The sequence below is a fragment of the Acomys minous genome, assembly GCF_964271855.1.
Source record: "Acomys minous genome assembly, chromosome: 13".
In the NCBI taxonomy this organism is placed as follows: domain Eukaryota; kingdom Metazoa; phylum Chordata; class Mammalia; order Rodentia; family Muridae; genus Acomys; species Acomys minous.
Genome location: NC_140495.1, coordinates 10,105,691 through 10,124,078, shown reverse-complemented (window position 1 = coordinate 10,124,078; position 18,388 = coordinate 10,105,691). Strand labels below are relative to the sequence as shown.

General features: G+C 42.2%; 1 protein-coding gene across 31 annotated transcripts in view; it reads left to right on the top strand.

Moving 5' to 3' along the window:
* The window catches only part of CLASP2 (cytoplasmic linker associated protein 2), a 178,860-nt gene extending 172,722 nt beyond the window's left edge, over positions 1–6,138 (top strand). For all 31 annotated transcript variants that reach the window (XM_084754510.1, XM_084754512.1, XM_084754516.1 and 28 more), the window contains 2 exons: positions 2,201–2,317; positions 4,429–6,138. In XM_084754510.1, the coding sequence (XP_084610636.1) occupies positions 2,201–2,317; positions 4,429–4,515 (204 nt within the window). In that variant the 3' untranslated portion in view covers positions 4,516–6,138. The remainder of the gene's footprint in view (positions 1–2,200; positions 2,318–4,428) is intronic.
* The last annotated feature ends 12,250 nt before the right edge of the window (positions 6,139–18,388 follow it).

The window sequence follows — 18,388 nt, the reverse complement described above, 5'->3', positions numbered from 1 at the left end:
TAAGCTGGTGTCAGAGAGAGACCTCCCAAGTACAGTTCTGACGCCATGCCTTCTCTTTAGTTCCTTCACAGGTTCTCTCAGCCAGAGTGAACCCTTGTCTCGTTCAGCTCCCCAGCTGGCCTTGCACTTTACCCTTCTACTTACTGTGCTTTTGTTTTGACTTTTAGAACAGGATCTTACCGTATATCTCTGGCTGACCTAGAACTCAGTGTGTAGGGCAGGCTGGCCAGAAACTCAGAGATCTGCCTGTTTCCGCCTCCCTGCACCTGGGAATCAAGTCCTACAGCAGCACAGCAGCCCTCCTACTCTGTGCTCCCCTTTAGTGAGTGAGTGTACCTCATGCCTGCGAAGTGCTAGGCTGTCTCACTGTGAAGTCATGGACGTCTCTGTCTGGTGCTCTCAGCCTTGGTGCCCTTTGTACTTTTCTAAAATTTTTGACATTGTATTTATTTTTATTTTATGTGTATGGGTAGTTTTTTTGCCTGTATGTATATGTACCATGCATGCAGTGCCTGCGGAAGCCAAAAGAGGGCATCAAATCCGCCAATGTGGGTGCTGACAACTGAACCTGGGTCCTTTTCCAGTGCTCTTAAGCACTGAGCCATCTCTCCAGCACCTTGTCCTTACTTTTTTTAGATTGAATTTCATAAAGCCCAGACTGGCCTTTGATTTGCTATATAGTTTATGGTGACTTTGAACTTGTGATCCTCTTTCCTTTGCATTGCTGAGATTAAAGTCAAGTGCCAGCACACCTGTGTTTTGCAGTGCTGGGGATCCAACACAAGGCCTTGTGTGACGTAGCCAAGCACACTACCAGCTGAGCTCCCTTCCCACCCTCCCACCCACTCCACACTCCCAGCTAGCTTTCCCCATCCTTTAGCCTCCCATCTGACTTCAAAGTGCTGTCTGAGTATCTCTCTAGACATGGGACTCCAGTAACTCTTCTGGAAGGCTTAGTTTATCTCACTGGACACGGAGCATTGTTACCCTGGCCTATCCTGGTCACATAGCAAGCCCTTCATTTGAATGTCAAATACAGTAGTGTTTGAGTGTCAGAGTTGGAAAATAACAGGAGAGAGGTAGGAAGAATTAAAGGCTTAGGCTTGGGTGTGCAGCTTAGTGGCCCTAGGTTCATTCACAGCACGGAAAGCAAACCTAAATTTACAGTACTATAGAGCAGTGAAATTAGGATTGAGCTAAATGGATAAAAGTTAGTTCATAATTATATAAAATAATAAAAATTGAGTAATTATGCTGTTTTGGTTTTTCAAGACAGAGTTTCTCTGTGTAGCCCTGGTTATCCTGGAACTCTCTTTGTAGACCAGGCTGGCCTAGAACTCACTGAGATCCGCCTGTCTCGGTTGGGATTAAAGGCATGCGCCACCACACCCAGCTTAGTTAGGCCTTTTATTATGAAGGTTTTCCTTTAGAAGGATATTGTCTGGTATTTACATGTTTTGTGGTCATTTTAGAAAGATAATATCAGCTGGGCGTGGTGGCACAGGCCTTTAATCCCAAACTCAGGAGGCAGAGGCAGGCAGATTGCTGTGAGTTTGAGGGTAGCCTGGCCTACAAAGCAAGTCTAGGACAGCCAAAGCTACACAGAGAAACCCTGTCTTGAAAAAAAAAAAAAAGAAGACGAGAAAAGAAAAGAAAGAAAAGATAATATGACTTTAGTAAAGATGGACTCTTTGCTTGGTAAAGTGTTTATATACAGATAATTGATTGAGTACTTATGAATAGGATTTCTGTGGACTCTGGGAGAGAATAAAGGATGTATCCAAGCATAAGGGAAGGACATTATCTAGACTGGACTTACTTGAGAAGATGTATTTATTTTATGTAGTTTAAAGAGAAAGGCATGTGTGAAGCATGCTAGGCCTGGGTTACAGGGAGGCCTTGACTGCCAGACCACAGCATCTGATGGGTTCTCACGAGATGGTAAGGAGGTCTTCACTGCTCCAGAGCTAATGCTGAGAAGGGTCTCTGGAGATATTTGCAAAGTGAATCAGGAAAGGGCAGATGAGACTTGCAGCTTCCAAAGAAAGAAGAGGATAAGAGCACGGGCAGCTGGTAGAGCGTGGGGTGGGTGGAGGGAAGCTGCATCATTCCATATCTACAGGGTGGAAAGGTGAGGGTTCGTGGTAGCGCTCTCTTCTGTCCTTCAAGGTAGCCTTCCTAACATGACCTCTCCCCGCAGGGTTACGATAATTCAGAAAGCAGTGTTCGGAAAGCCTGTGTCTTCTGCCTGGTAGCTGTTCATGCGGTGATTGGCGATGAACTAAAGCCACATCTCAGTCAACTCACTGGCAGTAAAGTACGTAGCCCTGAGCCCAAAGGAGCAGCCCTGACACACTCGGGAAGCACACTTCTCGCTGTGCATTCCATGTGTTACTCAGCTCCTGCCTTCCTTTCTCCAGCTGCCTGCTAGCTTTCTGCCCCTAAGGTCTGTGCTGTAGTCACTGACCACAGCAAAGCTGTGCGTGGCTGGGAGACAGCTGCGAGGGGTATGGCAGCTGACATCCCCTCCCAGACTGTTCAGTTAAGCACAAATAGTTGTAGCTATTCACAAATTACTTTATATCTCCCAAAATATGCAACACTTGAAGTTTTTAGAAATTTCCCCCTTTTGATTATCATACCTTGTGGCACTGTCATCCTAGCACCTCAGAGTCTAAACAAGAGTCGTTTGCTTTATTTGTTTGTTTTTAAGTTTCTTAACTTTTTGGTTCATTTGTTTCTGAGACAGAGTCTTACCATGTAACTATAGCTGGCCTGGAACTCAGAGCTCCATCTACTTCTGCCTCTGAGTGCTGGCAGTCGGTGTGCCTCACACAAGGACAAGGAAAGAAGAGCTTTCCGTTGGGGATTTTGAACCTTATGGGTCAGTAGCTGTATTGTGCACCTGAGGTTGTGGCACCCCTGCAGAAGGGCCTCCTGCTGCTACTGTAGAGCTGCTGATAATGGCCCGTGGATGCTTCTGTGGCAGATCTTTATAACTTATCTCCTGTGTGGGAGGACTATCACAAAGCCACCTGCCCTGAAGAACATCTCTCTGTCCAAGAAATTTCCTTTCTTTTTTTTTTTTTTTTTTTTTTTTTAAGGTTTTTCAAGACAGGGTTTCTCTGTAACAGTCCTGGCTGTCCTGGACTTGCTTTTGTAGACCAGGCTGGCCTCGAACTCACAGCAATCCACCTGTCTCTGCCTCCCAAGTGCTGGGATTAAAGGCAGGCACCACCACACCCAGCTGAAATCTCCTTTTCTTTAAGCCTTCTGCTACCATATCCACCACCATAGAGACTGCCAAACTGTCCTCTACCAACACTGCCCCCATCATGGTCCATCATTTAGTGGCTGTTGGCCATTATATTTTCGAGACTGATTAGAGTTCCCACCACCACCATAACTATAGCAACCAGAACTTCATGGTAAGGTCTATGCTGGCTTTCGTACTCTGTCCATTATTTACCATAGCCACCTTTATTCCTGGACCACTGCCGTAGTGGCCACCGTCACCTCTCCCATAACACTGTGCTGCTGTGACACCTCCACTGCTGTAGCTTCCTGCCCCACTGTAATTTCCACCATGGCCAAAAGCATCTCTCACCTCTAAAATGTCCTCCACAACCCACAGAGTACCCAGATCCATCGCCATGGTCTCTTTGTGATCTGGCAGACCACATCTCTTCCTTAGAAAGGCCCTTTGCACTTACTGTTTTTACCCATTAGTATTTATGAGCAGAATTTTTACCAACTGTCTCATGATCAGAATTCAGAAACGCAAATTCTCTCCTTTTCCTACTCTGTGGTTTAATCTCACCACACTTTTCAAGGTAGCCCCCCAGTTATCTTCTGTATCTGTCACACCACCCACATTTTCTTCACTGGTGTAAACAGGCACTAGGCTTTACAATTCCTCTCTATAAGCTGCTTTCTTTGATCCACTATATGCCCATCAGCCTTTTGTGGTTGAGCACACATTGCTGCCTCCACCTCTTAACACAAGACTAAGTCTTCAAACCAAAGCCCCTGGAGCATTTTGTTTGGGAGTCTCACATTACCATCTGTCAAGATGTTTTATTAAATAAAACTACTGTTGGCTACGCGGATAGGCACATGCCTTTAATCCCAGCAGAAGGCAGAGTCAGGCACATCTCTGTGAGTTCTAGGCCAGCCTGGTCTACAGAGTGAGTCCAGGGCTCAAAGCCCTGGGTTCAGACCCAAGTATCACATACACTGAGCATGGAGCCAAGAGGGTAGGACATCATCAGGCACATAGCAAATTTGAGGACAGCACGGCTACATGAGACCCTGTCTCCAAACGTATCTCTTTCAGATTTCATACATGTATGTACGTGATTTCATAATGAGCATATTATTACAGTTAAAGCAGTTTATTCAAGTGCTGCGTGTGGCTTTGACCCACAGATGAAGCTGCTGAACCTTTACATCAAACGTGCACAGACGGGCTCCGCAGGAGCTGATCCCACTACTGATGTTCCTGGACAGAGTTAGTGCTGCAGATGGAGCCTCGCAGGTCTCTGAAAGGACAACTGCTTGCCCTCCTCAAGGAAACTCTCCAGTACAGCTTTGGGACTCAGCTATGGTTTCCCAGTTCTAGACTTTTGTTTTGTTTCGTTTTGTATTTTCTGTAACGGAGGGATGTCCTCAGTCTGCATGTAACTTTATGATAGTTATTCCAAGTTCAGGAAAAGCAGTATTAACATCAGTTGATCAGTACAAAGTAATTTTTTAATCTAATTCACCATTTCACATGTTTGTACTTTTTTGTCTTCCCATTAACCTTTGCCAGTGTTATGATTGTATAAATTTTTTTAAAATGCTGGTTAAACAGGAATGCGTCAAGCTTTAAAGGTTTAACAGTCTAAACTTTTTTTTGCCTTTATTCAACTGCAGAAGAATATTTTTATTGCTACTTTTGAGTTTTGTTCTGTATCATGTCCTATGCTTAGAAATATTGACAATAATGTGAGACAAAGCAGGGCTCCTTGGGACTCCAGCCAGACTGTTGATGTGGCGGTGGTAACTGTCATTAGCTGCGACTTCTTTGGGATGACCTCAAAGAGAAATGTCATAGAATCGGCCAGTTCTGTAAGACTGATAGTGTCTGTTGGTTCTTGATCTTGCCACCTTTATTTAAAGCCGTGCCCCTTCTCTGACCCTGTAAGAAAGCTGCACCAAATCACCTGCCTAGGTTTCCATGGAAATTACTACAATGGGAGGTTTTGTTGCAGAGCCTTTCGGTTTATCTTTGTTGTGAATGATGCTTTTTGTTATATTTATTAATATCAAATTCACCTATGAATAGACTTGATAATGGAAACAGATGAAAAATCAAGTGCATGTGTGTCTTTGACTGTTTTCTGTTTCTCATTTGATAAACTAATTATTGACATGGGAGTCAACCAGCACCTTTTTGTTGAATGGTGGAGCCTGGTTTCCTTTGACCATGAAATTGTCGTATGAAAACGCTGATCCTGACGAGAGAGAAGATGGTGCCGAGGCTCTTGTACAATGGGCTCACACTCTCTACCTCTCCAGGGCTCACACTTTCACTGACCCGCTTGCCTGTAGTGTCTTGGAAAACTACTTCAAAGGTGGTGTTTTGTTACCTTTTAAGATTATTTTAAGATCACATCTGCTAAAGCTATTATTTTCATGTGCAGCCAACTTTCAAATATTACCAGTTTGGGTGAAAGGCCAAATTAGATAATTTGGAACCAAGATACTGTTGATTTCTCATCTTGACTTTTTTTTTTTTTTAACCCTAACATAAGGTGAATATGACTGGAAAACAAATGGCTATTTGGGAAACAGTTTGCTGTTGCTACAGAGTTATCTATACTTGGTTATCTATACTTGGTTCAACTGAGAAAATGTAGAAATGTATGTAAAGAGCGCAAGCTGAGCGAGCTGGATGGGTGGATGCCATAGGCTTTTGTTTTCCTTTGTTTTCGTTCTGTTCTAGCAGCAAGAGAAGATAGTGCTCCATATCTCTCCCCACCTGTAACAGTTGCGTTTTCTACTGTTCATGATATTGTGTATTTATAGTTCTATGCTTACTGTTGTGCATATACTGGCAATAAAACTGTACATAACATTACTTGAAAACCTTAATAGTGTGGCTCAGCTTTTTCTGTCTCACTGTAATAAGAGGTATGGGCTCTTCTATAAACATGAAAGGTCTTGGACCAGTTATAGTCTCTTGAATTTTGTACTGCCTTTCAGTTGCAAAGACCATGAATAACAACCGCAGTCCAATATATGTAAGTACATGTGTGTCCTACTGCTCAAACGCTGCAGTCTGCTCATTAGTGTTTGGTATCCAGTGTTCTTTAATGTGTTTCATAATCATTTTTTAATCAGTATATTGATTTAATTTTGACCTTACTTTAAAATAATATTTGAACTGAATAGAAACTTAGATCTAGCCCTGGATCTAACGGTAGGCACTGAAGAAAGGAATGAGCTGCATAAATGAAAAGCAGTGTTCATGGTTTCCAAATGAAAGCGAACACACACAATGGCAGTGGCGTCACAAACCTTTAATCCAGCACTTGGGAAACAGAGGCAGATGGATCTCTTGAGTTGAGGCCAGGCTGGTCTGCAGAGTTAATTCCAAGGCAGCCAGGGATACCTAAGAGAAACTCTGTCTCCCCAAAAAATAAAAACAAAAACACAGAAAGAAGGAAAAAAACACGAAAATTGTATAGTTTTAGCGTCGGATGTGGGTCTATAGCAGAGCCCTTGCCTCATTTGCACAGCGCCCTGAGTTCAGTCCCCAGTCCCAGTCCTGTCAGAAACACACTTAGACATAGCTGTTAAAGATGGCCATACAAAGCTCCTGACAAATGTCTTTAGCTGAAGAAATGGCTCTGCAGTTAGTTGAGAGTGCCTGCCCTTTTAGTTAGTCAGGGTTCTCTATGACAACAGAACTTCCAGAACCTCTCCATATATATAGAAAGGGATTTAGTGGTATGACTTATAGGCTTGTGGTTCAACTAACCCAACAGTGGTTGCCAATTAATGGAAGGTCCAAGAATCCAGTAGTTGTCTAGTCCATGGAGCTGGAAACCGCAGCTGGCCTTTAGTACATGGGAATCCTGAAGAAGTAGGCTCTGAGTGAAGGTATGGACTTGCTAGTGAGGCAAAAGCAAGCTTTCCTTTTGGTTTTTCGAGACAGAGTCTCTCTGTGTTAGCCTTGCCTGTCCTGGACTCGCTTTGTAGATCAGGCTAGCCTCGAACTCACAGCTATCTGCCTGTCTCTGCCTTCCAAGTGCTGGGATTAAAGGCGTGCAGCATCACATCCAGCTCTTCCATGTTGTTTTATATGCTTCTTTCAAAAGGAGTATCTTCCCACCTCAAAAGATCCAGATCAGAAATGAGTCTTCCCACTTTAGAATAAGCAAAATTTTCTCAGGAGTGTGCCCCTGTAGGCTCCATTTTCTTAACAAATATGTTTTATTACGAACTTATTAACCGAGACTACCTCACTTACAACCCAACTAACCCAAACAATAGGAAAAGAAGATTAAAGAATACAATAACAAAACCATAAGGATATCATCAGTTCCAGGGAACGATTCTCCTGGTGTAATCAGGGTTTCTTCTGCTGGAACCTGGAGTAACCAGAACCTGGAACCTCAGCAGGAGCACCGAGGCCCAGAGCCCCGAAGCCTTCCCTCGAGCAGTTCTCTCTAAGAGCGTCTCGAAGTGGAGCGATGAACAGCCAAAACTATCCCAAGTCTCCAAAGGCCCAGCCTCTTGTTTTGGGCTCACATTTATACGTCCTCTAAGAACTTGTTCAAGGATGTTTTTCAGCTGGTTAATAACCAATCTTCCCCACATGGTGGTTCAACTTCTAAGGGGATAAACATCACCTGCTCTCTCACAAGTCTTTTTCTCATCCCCCACTTGTGATCTAAACAAAAAACGTTTATCTCTCCATCTCCCCCTTTCTATTAAATAAAATAAGCTGTATACAACAAAATAATTATAAGAATTATCCATTAAGTCACATTTACAAGGACCAGTCCATTTGTAGTTAACAACTTTTAAGAAATTATTCCACTATCTATCCTATACTACTGATTCTTATCCTAATGTCTAAAGTTTTCTTTTAATTTTATTTTATTTTATTCATATTACATCTCAATGGTTATCCCATCCCTTGTATCCTCCCATTCCTCCCTCCCATTTTCCCCTTAGTCCCCTCCCCTATGACTGTGACTGAGGGGGACTTCCTCCCCCTGTATATGCTCATAGGGTATCCTAAAGTTTTTTTTTTCACTAAAATTATATTAATACTATGGCTATCTAGTCTTCAACCCCATCAGAGACCCCAGAAGGAAAAACTAATATGAAGGAAGTGCAGGCAAGCAACTTCCAAAAGTATTGACAGGACAGAGAGCTGATTGTCTGGACAATCATAAATTCCTCTCCACCATCAGGGCATGCAGTCCTTCAGCCAGCCAGCCCGCCCAAGGCATCTGACAGACTGTTTCTGGACTGTCACAAGTTTCTCTCCATCATAGGTGCATCCTGCCTTCAGCCAGCCAGGCCAAAGCATCTGACAGACTGCTCTGAAGCAGGAATCCTGAAGGATTGGCCCACATAATCCCTGCAAGGCTGGGCAGCCAATTTCTCAGTATCAGGCTTGATCACAGTGGATGGTCATTCTGTCATCAGCAGTAGAGATAAGCAAAGTTCCTCAGACCAGTGGCTATCTGCCACTATCGTTTCTTGATGCCCGCATAATTAGACTGGAGGTGCTGCCAGTAACGGATGTGTCTCTCTGTCATAAAAGCCCTTTATTATTAAATGCCATTTTCTGTGCATCTCTGAAGTGTTTGAAGACCATCTATCTAACTATTCTATCCATCATCAATCTATTCCTTTGGAAACATATACAAAAAAAAAAACTAAAGCTTATTCCATAATTAAGTAATTTACTATCTAGTTAAGATTTATAAGTGACCAACTACCAATTTCTATCTATGACCATCCTAAACAAGTTATAACAGTTATTTTTCACCTTTTCAAATAAGTTGTACATGTATAATACATTAAGTAAATGTCGAACAAAATTACCTTAAGTTTCTACCAGCATGCCCCTCTTAGGGTTTTAGCTAATTCCAGGTGAAGTCAGGTTGACAACCAAGATAGCCATCACACTCTTCCAGAGGACCTGAGAGTTCACTTCCCAGCATCCACTTCAGATAGTTGACAACCACTCTGTAACTTCAGTACCAGAAGACCCAATGTTCTCTTCCTGCATGCACCCACGCATGTGACTATACATACAAACAACACATAATTTAAAATATTTTCTTTGCTTGATTTTCTCCCCCAAACTACTACACCATACATTTATTATACTGTTGTGGACTAACTAGAAGAAGTTTCATTAGTGTCACACACCACACCCACAGTCATGTCAGCTCCTGGAAAGCTGGGAGGCAGGGCTTGAATCCAAGGGTTGGAAGACCAGCCTGAGCAATAGCTAGACCCTTTCTGCACAGCACACATATTCTTAAGTATACTTTACTTTCAAGTTTTGAAGCATGATTAGTTCTTTTGGGTTTCAAAATCTTACAGGTTTCTTCTGGGCTTTTTGTTTTCTTTCTCTCTAAGCTGTAGTGTGACTATGGAAAGGTCCTCTGCAGAAACCAGCCAGGTGAAAGTGCTCAAGTGAGCCGGGCGTGGTGGCACATGCCTGTAATCCCAGCACTCGGGAGGCAGAGGCAGGCAGATCGCTGTGAGTTCGAGGCCAGCCTGGTCTACAAAGTGACTCCAGGACAGCCAAGGCTAACACAGGGAGACCTTGTCTCTAAAAACCAAAAAAGAAAAAAGAAAAGAAAAGAAAGTGCTCAAGTGTATCTTCTAAGAAATGGCTTTTTGGTTCTTTCACTAATACTGAATGAGTGGTGAGATCACTTCTCACTGGGTGGCTTTGGGCGGGGGTCAATTTTTAATACAGCTCACAGACAACCTACCAAATAACTGTTTCCAGCTGTCTTAGTTTCCTTTTCTGATGCTCTGACGGATATATTCTGAAAGGGAAGTGGGGAGCTGGAGGTGGCTCAGCAATTAAGAGCGCCAGCTGCTCTAGGGTTCAGTTCCCAGCACCCACATGGCATTTCACACCATCTGCAACTCCAGCTCCAGGGGATTTGAGCTCTTTGGCTCCTTAGGCACCAAATATGCACATGGTATATTTATATACATGCAGGCAAAACATTCATATTGAAAAATAAATGAATTAGCCCAGCATAACAGCATGATCCCAGCTTTAATCCCAGCACTCAGGAGGCAGCAGCAGGTAGATCGCTGTGCATTTGAGGCCAGCCTGGTCTACAAAGTGAGTCCAGGACAGCCAAGGCTACACAGAGACCCTGTCTCAAAAAACCAAAAAAGAAGAGGAAGAAGAAGAAAGGAAGAGGAGGAGGAAGAGGAAGAAGAAGAAGAGGAGGAGGAGGAGAAGAAGAAGAAGAAGGAGAAGGAGAAGAAGAAGAATTAAAAATACTTGACAAAAAAAGCCGGGCATGATGGCACACGCCTTTAATCCCAGCACTCGGCGAGGCAGAGAAAGGCGGATTGCTGTGAGTTCACGGCCAGCCTGGTCTACAAAGCGAGTCCGGGGCGGCCAAGGCTACACAGAGAAACCTTGTCTCAAAAAACCGAAAAGAAGAAAAAAAAATACTTGACAAAAGCAGCTTAGGGACATCTATTTGAGTTTATAGTCCATCATGTAGCAGAGGACTTGTCACAGTCCACTCACAGTCAAAAGCAGAGAGCCGTGAATGAATGCATACACACTTAATCTTCTGCTTCCTTTCTCCAGCACAGTTCGGGATCTCCTTCCTAGGGAGTGGTGTCACTGTTGTGATGAGCAGGTTTTTCAGTTAATGTAATTAAGATAATCTCCTGTAGATAGGCCCACACCACTGCCTCTTGCCCCAGGTGACTCTATATCACCGTCACTACAACTCAGCCCTATGGGCTTTCTCCTACAGCACATTCCAGTCAGAAGTTTCAGGTTAACATTAGGTGAGGTTTTAGAAGTACTGTCTTAAAAGAGATAGTGGTTTGGATTTTTTTCTTGTTGGGTTTTGTTACTATTGTTGGGGTTGGGGTTGTGTGAAGGCTTTTGTTTTTTGTTTTAAAGACAGGGTCTTATAGCCTCAAACTTACTGTATAGCTGACCTTGAGCTGCTGGGATCAAATACAGAGCTTCGTGTATGTGTCAGGCAAACAGCACTAACATTCCCTGCTCCAAAAGGGTGGGTTTTAATCCAAACTATGACTGTCAGCTCCAGAGTCCACAGAAAGAAAGAAAGATGTAAAACAAAACAAAACAAAAAACCTCGAGAGGCCAGAGAATTTCCTTACATTGAGTTTTACTCCAGGTCAGCAGTAGTCCAGTAACAAGAAAAACAGACTCACCTTCTGCAATGGCTGGCTGGTCTTAGAAACCTGACAGTTTGGGTTCTGCATGGCTATGCATGCAGAGAAGATGGAGAATTCAGACTTAAACATCATAACCTGACCTCTATGCGTCACTATGTCTGGGGAAACCAAGACAGCTTACCATGGTTGACGTGAGTGAACATGCATGCAGGTAGCAGAGCAGCCGGACTTCCGAGCACCATGACTGCTGCCTTTCTTCATATCCTGCTCATTTCACTGCCTAGGGCCTCAACTGGGCCACCGAGTAACACCAAACCAAGCTTTTCATTCGCTGGTTGCAGACTTTATATTAAAGTGGCTAAAAAGAAAAGAACCAGCCAGATATGATCACACACACACACACACACACACACACACACACACACACGTGCCTTCACCACTTGGTAGGCTGAAGCAGATTACTGTAAGTTCCAGGCCAACTTGATGCATAGTAAGTTCCAGATCAACCAGGGCTACACAGCAAAATCTTGTTTCAAAACACACAACACACTAAAATAAACAAACAAGCAAACAGGTGACCAACAATAAAAAGCAGGCCAATCTCTGAGAGTTTGAAACCAGCCTGGTTTATATAGCAACGCCCAGGCTACACAGTGAGACCTGATGCTCACAAAGCCTGGGGGTGGGAGGGTTTCTCAATTAAGTGCTTAGAATACAAACATTTCAGGTCTGAGTTCAAACCCCAAAATCCACAGAAAAACTAGATGTGGTATAACAGCAGGGAGGTTCACTAGCCAACCAGCCTAACCTAATTGGTGAGCTCCAGACACATTGGGAAAAGCCTGCCTCTGAGAATGAGGTAGAGATGATTGAGGAAGACAGCTTGTCCCACAGACAGGCAGGTGGGTGGCCCAGGAACACAGCATGTTGCTGACTAAAGACACTCCGCTTTAGATTTGTCACATAATTTCAAATAAGAGCAACAGACTCTACTACCTGGAGTGAGGTTTCACCATAACAAATACTAGAAGGCCTACGGCTTTGGTATCAGGTGGCAGAAACTGGAAGACCTCAAAGAGGATGCCCCCTCAAGCCTAAAAGTCACTATGGAGACTACTAGTAGAAACTGGAAATGGTGGAGCTCTCAGTTTAGAAGTTAAGAAAATAAAGGAAATGTTCCTAGAAGCTGGAGGAAAGGTAATACTGTTCCGTAATGGTAAATGACCATACTGTGCCCTTGGTTAGCATGGAAAAGAGCAAATGAGCCAGGTGTAGTGGCACACACCTGAAATGCTACCACTCCCCTGGCTGGGCAGCCTGGCCAGGCCACAGAGGAAGAGGGTGCAGGCAGTCCAGATGAGACTTGATAGGCGGGGGTCAGATGGCAGGTGAGGAGGGCTCCCCCTTTCTGTGGACTAGGGGAGGGGAGGGCGGAAGAGGGAGGGAGGTTGGAACCGGGAGGAGATGGAAGAGGCGGCTACAATCGGGATGTAAGGTGAAAAAAAATAAAAATAAATAATTTTTTTAAGTGAAGGCAATAGGATCAGGAGTTTAAGTTGGCCCTCAGCTATGTACAAGTTGAAATCAACCTGGTTTACTTGAGAGCCTGTCTAAAATAAAGAAAAAGAAAACCATAAATACATACACGCACAAAGGCCTGGGAAGATGGCTCAGTCAGTAGATTGACTGTTGAGCAAGCCGGAGAACCCAATGAACAGCTGAGTACATGGGCTGGCTGGAGAGATGGCTCAGTGGCTAAGAGCACTGGATGCTCCTCCAAAGGACCCAGTTTCAGTTCCCGGCACCCACATGATGACTAACAACTGTTGGTAACTCCAGTCCCAAGAGATCTGAGTGTTTCTGAATTGATTCTGAAAAGAAGAATAAGGCTTGATCAATTAGCAGGAACAGACCCAGCAGATTATAGTGCCTTATACTAATGCTGAAATCACCTTGTTATGGGTAATCAGTGAGGACTGGCAGAGAGTTTGCAGTAATTTGGGGGGGGAGAGAAATTAACAGCAAGTATCCCAAAAGCAAGCAACTTCAGTTTATAAAAAGGGCTAGTTGAATTCTTCCTCATATTGTAAGAAGAACTTGAGAGAAATTTTAATTCAGAGCATGGCTGTTCTGGCAAGAGATGCCATCTAGATCTGTATGATTCAGCTGTAATACAAACCCCCTTTGATCCAGGAGACTGAGGCAAGCAGATCTGAGTTCAAGGCCAGCCTAGATAGAGCAAGTTTCAGGTAAAGAATAGCTTAGGTATAGGTGTGGTGAGACATGCCTTTAATCCCAAACAATGAAGACAAAGTTAGTTTGTAGAAGGAAGCACCTATGTTTGAAGGTGATGTTTAATTGAGTGGCAGAAAAAGTGACAAACCAGAGAAAGATTTGACAGAATAGAATACGCCAACTCTCATGAGAAGAGAGGAAAGGGAAGCTACTTAAGGGGCAATGCAGAAAGTTTACCAGGTGAACTTTACAGAGAGAAGTGGGATAAGAGAACAAGCTAGACACAGGTGAAGACAGAAGGAACCAGAGAATAAGAAGGATCCAGAATATTAGTAGATTGCTGGAGTTAGTTTGAGGCCAAGCAGAGAAATTCAGGGGCCAAGAGAGAAGCCAGATTGAACAAGTCAGCTGGCAGAGGCGTTTGAGCCAGAACAGCTGAGTTGAACCAGTCAGCCCAAACCTCAGTAAGAACAAGAAAGGGTGAGCTATTCAACAATAAGTCTCAGAATCTGAAACCATTCTAGGCCTTGGGTAGATTGCACAGAGACTAGAAGCTTTCAGGACTAAGCATAGGTTAGCATAAAGAGCAGTAAGCCTCCCAGACAACAACTGAAACAAGAATATAAATGCTCCTTTTACAGCTGGGTGTGGTGGCACATGCCTTTAATCCCAGCACTGAGGAGGCAGAGACAGGCAGATTGCTGTGAGTTTGAGGTCAGCTTGGTCTACAAATGCCAATAAATTAGGAATGGCAGGTTATAAGTCAGGAAATATAAGTAAAGTAATTCTAAGCCCATATGCTTCAGTTAAAAAGTCAGAACAATATGCTATTCTCATGGTTCTATTAGCTTTTCCAGAATATCTTCATATAGTTACTGACTTTCAGTATGCAGAAAGCATTGTTTTGCATATAAAAATTGCTGAACTTATTTCAGATGATTCAGACCTGACTTTGTTATTTACACACCTACAACAGGTTGGTTGAAACAGAGATCATCAATTATACATAATCCATATTCAATTTCATACAGGTTTGCCAGGACCACTGGCACTAGAAAATAAAGAGATACATCAATTATTAATAGGAGACATATTGGGATCTTCAATTTTTCATAAAAGGCCTCATGTAATTAGTAGAAATTTAAAAAATATTTCCTATAACTTGGCAACAAGCCAAGGATATTATTAAAAAATTGTTCTACTTTTTCTTTATATAATCAACCTCCATTACCTGCCAGAAGTAACCCTAAAGGTAGCCAAAGAAATGCAATATGGCAAATGGATGTGTTTCATCTTGCATAGTTTGGAAAAGTAAAGTATGTACATTATATAATTGATACCTATTCAGGATTCCAATGGGCTTCTGCCTTGAGTTCTGAAAAAGCTGATTCTGCAATTATACATTTATTGGAAGTGATGGCTGTCGTGGGGCTACCTTTACAAATTAAAACTGATAAAACTCTAGCATATGTATCCAGTAGCATGCAAAAATTTTTTTAAAATATTAAACCTAAAACATGCTACAAGTATTGTGGAAAGATCTAACCATACTTTAAAGGAGATGCATATAAAACAGAAGTGGGATATGAGAACTAAAGATCAAACTGAGAGCTACAAAACACCAGTGCTGTTGATTCTCAGGAAACCAGTGATCTTAACACAGCAAGCCCTGGAGATATGAACACCCATGAAACGCAAGGAGAAGACTTTAAATCTGAGGTGATGAAAATGATAGAAGCTTTGAAAGAGGAAAATAAATCACTCAAAGAAGCACAGGGAAATACATTCAATCAGATGAAGGAATTGAATAAACCCTATAAAGAACTACAGGAAAATACATGCAAAGGGATCAAAGAGATGAAGGAATTGAATAAACCCTATAAAGAATTATAGGAAAAATCAAACAGGAGAAAGAAATGAATAAGACTATTCAAGACCTAAAGAAGGAATTAGAAGCAACAAAGAAGCTGGGCGTGGTGGCGCACACCTTTAATCCCAGCACTCAGGAGGCAAAAGCAGGCAGATTGCTGTGAGTTTGAGGCCAGCATGGTCTACAAAGTGAGTCCAGGCCAGCCAAGGCTAACGCAGAGAGATCTTGTCTCGAAAAACAAAAACAAAAAGCAACAAAAGAAAGACACGCTGAGGCAATCTTAGAGTTGGAAAACATCGGGAAGAGAGTAGGAACTATGGACACAATCCACACCAACCAAACACAAGAGATGGAAGAGAGAATCTCAAGTGTGGAAGATATGATCAGAGTTATCGACACATCAGTCAAAGAAAACATGAAAATTAAAAATCTGGGACACTATAAAAAGGCCAAATCTAAGAACAATAGAAATAGAAGAAGGAGAAGAGTCCAAGCTCTAAGGCCCAGAAAACATTTTCAACAAAATCATAGAAGAAAACTTCCCCAGCCTAAAGAAAGAAATCCCCATTAACATACAAGAAGCCTACAGAACTCCAAATAGATTCGAACAGAAAAGAAAACCCTCCCGCCACATAATAATAAAAATATTAAATGTACAGAACAAAGAAAGAATATTAAAAGCTGCAAGAGAAAAAGGTCAAGTCACATATAAAGGCAAACTCATCAGAATTACACCTGACTTCTCAACAGAGACTATGAAAGCTAGAAAGTCATTCAAACATTAAGAGACAACAGAAGCCAACCCAGACTACTCTACTGAATAAAATGTTCAATCACCATAGATGGTGAGAACAAGATATTCCATGACAAAACCAAGTTTAATTAGTACCAAACCACAAGTCCAGCCCTACAGAAGGTATTAGAAGGAAAACACCAACTCAAGAAGGCTAACTATACCCAGGAAAACACAGGAAATTAACTCCACATCAACAAATCCAAAACACAGAAACACACATATTCTACCACTAACAACATCAAAACAAAAGGAATTAACAACCCCTGGTCATTAATATCTCTTAACATCAACGGCCTCAACTCCCCAGCAAAAAGATACAGGCTAACTCAATGGGTGTGAAAACAGGATCCATCATTCTGCTGCATACAAGAAACACACCTCAGCGATAAAGATAAACATCACCTCAGAGTAAAGGGTGGTAAAGCTGTTTTCCAAGCAAACAGACCCAAGAAACAAGCTGGAGTAGCCATTCTAGTATCTGACAAAACAGACTTTCAACTAAAACTATAAAAGGAAATGGGGAAGGTCACTACATCCTCATCAAAGGAAACATATGCAAAGATGACTTCTCAATTCTGAACATCTATGCCCCAAAATGCAGGAGCACCAACATTTGTAAAAGAAATGTTACTAAAACTTAAGCTGCACATCAAAACCCACAAATTAATAGTGGAAGACTTCAACACCCCTCTCTCCACAATAGACAGATCATCAAAACAAAAACTAAATGGAGGAACAAGGAAACTGATTAGACATCATGAAACAAATGGACCTAACTGATATCTACAGAACATTTCACCCACACACAAAAGAATACACCTTCTTTTCAGCACTTCATGGACTCTTCTCCAAAATCAACCACATAGTTGGCTACAAAGCAAACCTCAACAGATACAAGAAAATCGAAGTAAGCCCTTGCATCTTATCAGACCACCATGGATTAAAGAGGGAACTCAACAACCAAAGAAACAACTGAAAGCCTACAAACTCATGGAAACCCAGTGACATCTGGGTAAGGGAGGAAATAAAAATACAAATTAAAAACTTCCTAGAAGTCAATGAAACAGAAGGCACAACATACCCAAACCTATGTGACACAATGAATGCAGTGCTAGAGGAAAGCTCATAGCACGACATGCCTTTATAAAGAAACTGGAGAGATCCCATACTAGCAACTTATCAGCACATCTGAAAGTTCTAGAACAAAAGGAACCTGAGGAATTCCAAGAGGAATAGATGGTTGGAAATCATCAAACTCAGGGCTGAAATCAATAAATTGGAAACAAAGAAAACAAGTCAAAGAATCAATGAAACCAAGAGCTGGCTCTTTGGGAAAATCAACACGATTGACAAACCTTTAGCCAAACTAACAAAAAGGCAGAGGGAGAGTATTCAAATCAACAAAATCAGCAATGAAAAGGGAGATATAACAACAGACACTGAGGAGATCCAAAGAATCATCAGGTCTTACTTCAAAAGCCTATATTCCACAAAATTCAAAAACCTAAATGAAATGGACAGTTTTCTTGATAGCTACCAACTACCAAAATTGAATCAGGATCAGGTAAACAAATTGAATAGGCCCAGCTCACCAAAGGAAACAGAGGCAGTAATCAAAAGTCTCACAAACAACAACAATAACAACAAAAACAGCCCAGGACCAGATGGATTCAGTGCAGAATTCTACCATACCTTCAGAGAAGAGCTAATATCAATTCTCTTCAAACTATTCTGTAAAATAGAAACAGAAGGAACATTACCAAACTCATTCTATGAGGCCACAGTCACCTTGATACCTAAACCACAGAAAGACACAACAAAGAAAGAGAATTTCAGACCAATTTCTCTTATGAACATTGATGCAAAAATACTCAGTAAAATATTTGCAAACCAAATTCAAGAACACATCAAAACTGTCATTCACCATGTCCACATAGGCTTCACCCCAGGCATGCATGGGTGGTTCAATGTACGGAAATCCATCAATGTAATTCATCATATCAACAAACTGAAAGGAAAAAAACCACATGATCATGTCCTTAGATGCTGAAAAAGCA